The sequence below is a fragment of the Aplysia californica genome, unplaced genomic scaffold (assembly GCF_000002075.1).
Source record: "Aplysia californica isolate F4 #8 unplaced genomic scaffold, AplCal3.0 scaffold00759, whole genome shotgun sequence".
Taxonomy (NCBI): domain Eukaryota; kingdom Metazoa; phylum Mollusca; class Gastropoda; order Aplysiida; family Aplysiidae; genus Aplysia; species Aplysia californica.
This window is the reverse complement of record NW_004798029.1, coordinates 288,425-291,250: the sequence shown is the minus strand read 5'-3', so window position 1 is coordinate 291,250 and position 2,826 is coordinate 288,425. Positions and strand designations below refer to the sequence as shown.

Genomic DNA, 2,826 nt, shown 5'->3' with positions numbered 1-2,826 from the left:
ACGAATCTTCCTCACTTCACCCAGGTGGTCAGGAGATCAGAGCATTAAACGAATCTTCCTCACTTCACCCAGGTGGTCAGGAGATCAGAGCATTACACGAATCTTCCTCACTTCACCCAGGTGGTCAGGAGATCAGAGCATTAAACGAATCTTCCTCACTTCACCCAGGTGGGATTATGGGTACCCGGACATAGACAGCGGAAGATCTTGTCAGTATGTTAGTGTTTTGGCGCCTATAAATGGCCGCTTGTACTGTATGCTTCCCAGGAAGTTGAGGTTCTTTCAGAATGCTCTCAGTTCTGGGGTAATAGTATAGATTGTGAAGCGCATAGATCTTGCTGTTGAGCGGGGATTTGTGCTATAGAAATGCTATTTATAATTGTTATTATTATGTTCCACGTAAAAGTAAAGTGTAGCCTCCAATTTTGAACTGCTTGACCTAGTGTGTAGCATTCGGTGCCACTATAGGAGTCGCAGTGGGCTCGTAGTCGTAGCAGGGGTCACCACAAACGATCTCTTTTCTTTTTTCAAAATAGGGCGGGGAAACTGAGAAAATTCTGAGTAAGAGGTAGATAATAATAATTATCTATTTTGTTCGATACCATACCATGATGTGGTAATTGAACGATTTGTCACATGATTGGAGGCAGGTAAAAGCGTGATGTAATATAAACTAGAAACCTTCCACTCTGTAATTTTTCCAAAGTTGGGAGCAGCTTTAGGAGGGAGAGGGAAAGGGAAAGAGGAATGATTTGTGGGAGAGAGATCTGAAAAGTGTAAGGGAATTTGAAAAAAAAAAAAAGAATTTATGAGGGGGAGATAGGGAAGGGATGGGGGTGTCGATAAAGAAGGGGACATTGTTAAGTTAAGAGGTTGCCATTTTGATCTCAAGCACTGATGAATCGTATCCTGTTCCCACCACATAGAGTCAGCCATTTGACGTAATGCTGTCCCCGTTATTTTATGCCTCCCGCATAATTTAGCAAAATTTGATCCTTTTTCGCAAAAATTCTGATTATTTTCCTTTATCATTCTTTGTTAAAAATGAACAGAATCGCATCATTTCACATTTTTGGGCTCAGTTTGCCTAATTTCAGAATTTTTCTTGCATAAAACGACCGGGACAGATATGGTCAGCAAGGACACTCAGTGTAGTACAGCTCTATTTCAAAACAGTTGGAAAACTATTCCTTTTAAAAAAGTTTTAGACGAGTTTTACGGCACTTGCAACACAATATGGTCATCAAGTGCTGAAGGTATCTCAAGAGAAACAAACTCAAAAAAAAAAAAAGGCCGTGAGATAAGGACGATAGTTTGGTGGGTTTTTTTAGTAGAGATTTTACTTCGCTCTCAACTGCATAAGGTCATAATTATGAGAGCTAAAGATGATAGGTGTTTGATAGAAAAGAAGGAGCAAAACACACCAGAGCACCCGCCAACCACCAGCAAATTAAAACTGTTCTTTCTGCGAGTTGTGGACGACTAATATAAGACAAGAAGCCTATAACTCACTTACACAACACAATGACAATAGATCCAATTGTTCAGTCGTAATTGTCATCATAATTATTTTCGAAGTCCACAACTCGGCCAGAAAATTGTTGGTCAGCTGTCTGTCTGTTTGTTTGTTTGGTGGGGGGGGGGGGGGGGGGGGGGTTGGGTTTTTTTGGGGTATTTTTGTATGTTTGTTTGTTTGTTTGACAAGGAGAAGCACATCGACAAAATAATAGTCATTTAGTGATACCGTAGGAAAAAGTAAGACAGTGAGACAGAAACAACAGAGGGTGGAAAGCAACGAAGTAGGACCTACTAGTGGCGCCCTCTAACCACCCGCTAAGCCAACTGTTTTGCTACAGAGCGGTACTACTACTAGGCTAATAATGGCGTCATGATCCGAAATTAAAATAATAATAACATTGTGGCGTCACAGCAGATGATCCCGTGACCTTGCTGGCCTCGGGTGTCAAGGTCAAAGGTCACACCGGTTGGCGTCCCGCCTGTCCATGAGAACGGTGAGCGAGACGTGGTCACGTGATGCCAGCAGACGACCCACTTGCCTGTGGTCCTGTCGCAACACCTCTTGACCTTCCACGTGAGTCAGGAACTGGCGGACCTGTTGGTTGAGCGAAAGACTGATTGTTTTAGTGAGTGTTTTACAGCACTTGCAACACAATAAGGCCTTATAAGTGCCGAGGGTTAGAGGTGTAACAAGCGAGTAACAAACACACACAAAAAAGGAGAGATAAGGAGGATAAATGTTTCATAGGAAAGAAGGAGCAAACTACATCAGAGCACCCTCCAATCACCCACAATGACAGATTGTACAAAACACGGAGGGAGGGGAAATGTTGTTACAACACCCCCTGTTACACTTTGTTATCTTCATTTTTTTCTTCTTCACATTATCTCATTAATAAAACGTCTGTTTATTTTCCACATCATGTCGTACTGTTAATATTAATGTTTCGAGACTGAACGTACTGGATTAAGAAGACTGTCTGTCTTTGCCACTCCTTCAGTCTCCTTCCACTTGTGCTACACACACAAACACACACGCTCTCTTTCTTTTTCTCTTTCTCTCTCTCACAGCCACACACACGCAAACTTGCAAAAAAAAAAACCAACCTCACACACACTCTCTCTTTCTCTCTCTCTCTCTCTCTCTCTCTCTCTCTCTCTCTCTCACACACACACACACACACACACACACACACACACACACAGAGTGACCTTTGACGCACCCTTCAGTAACCCATCCTTATCCTCCCGTGACCCCTGACCCACCCTCCCGGTGACCCCTGACCCACCCTCCCAGTGACCCCTGAC

At 43.1% G+C, this 2,826-nt stretch overlaps 1 protein-coding gene across 1 annotated transcript in view; it reads right to left on the bottom strand.

Moving 5' to 3' along the window:
• Positions 1 to 1,714: 1,714 nt before the first annotated feature.
• LOC101850514 (DEP domain-containing mTOR-interacting protein) overlaps positions 1,715 to 2,826 on the bottom strand; it is a gene marked incomplete in the record, with an annotated part of 34,467 nt that continues 33,355 nt past the window's right edge. Inside the window, 1 exon segment of the mRNA XM_013088546.2 lies at positions 1,715 to 2,113. Within this exon segment, the coding sequence (XP_012944000.1) occupies positions 1,970 to 2,113 (144 nt within the window).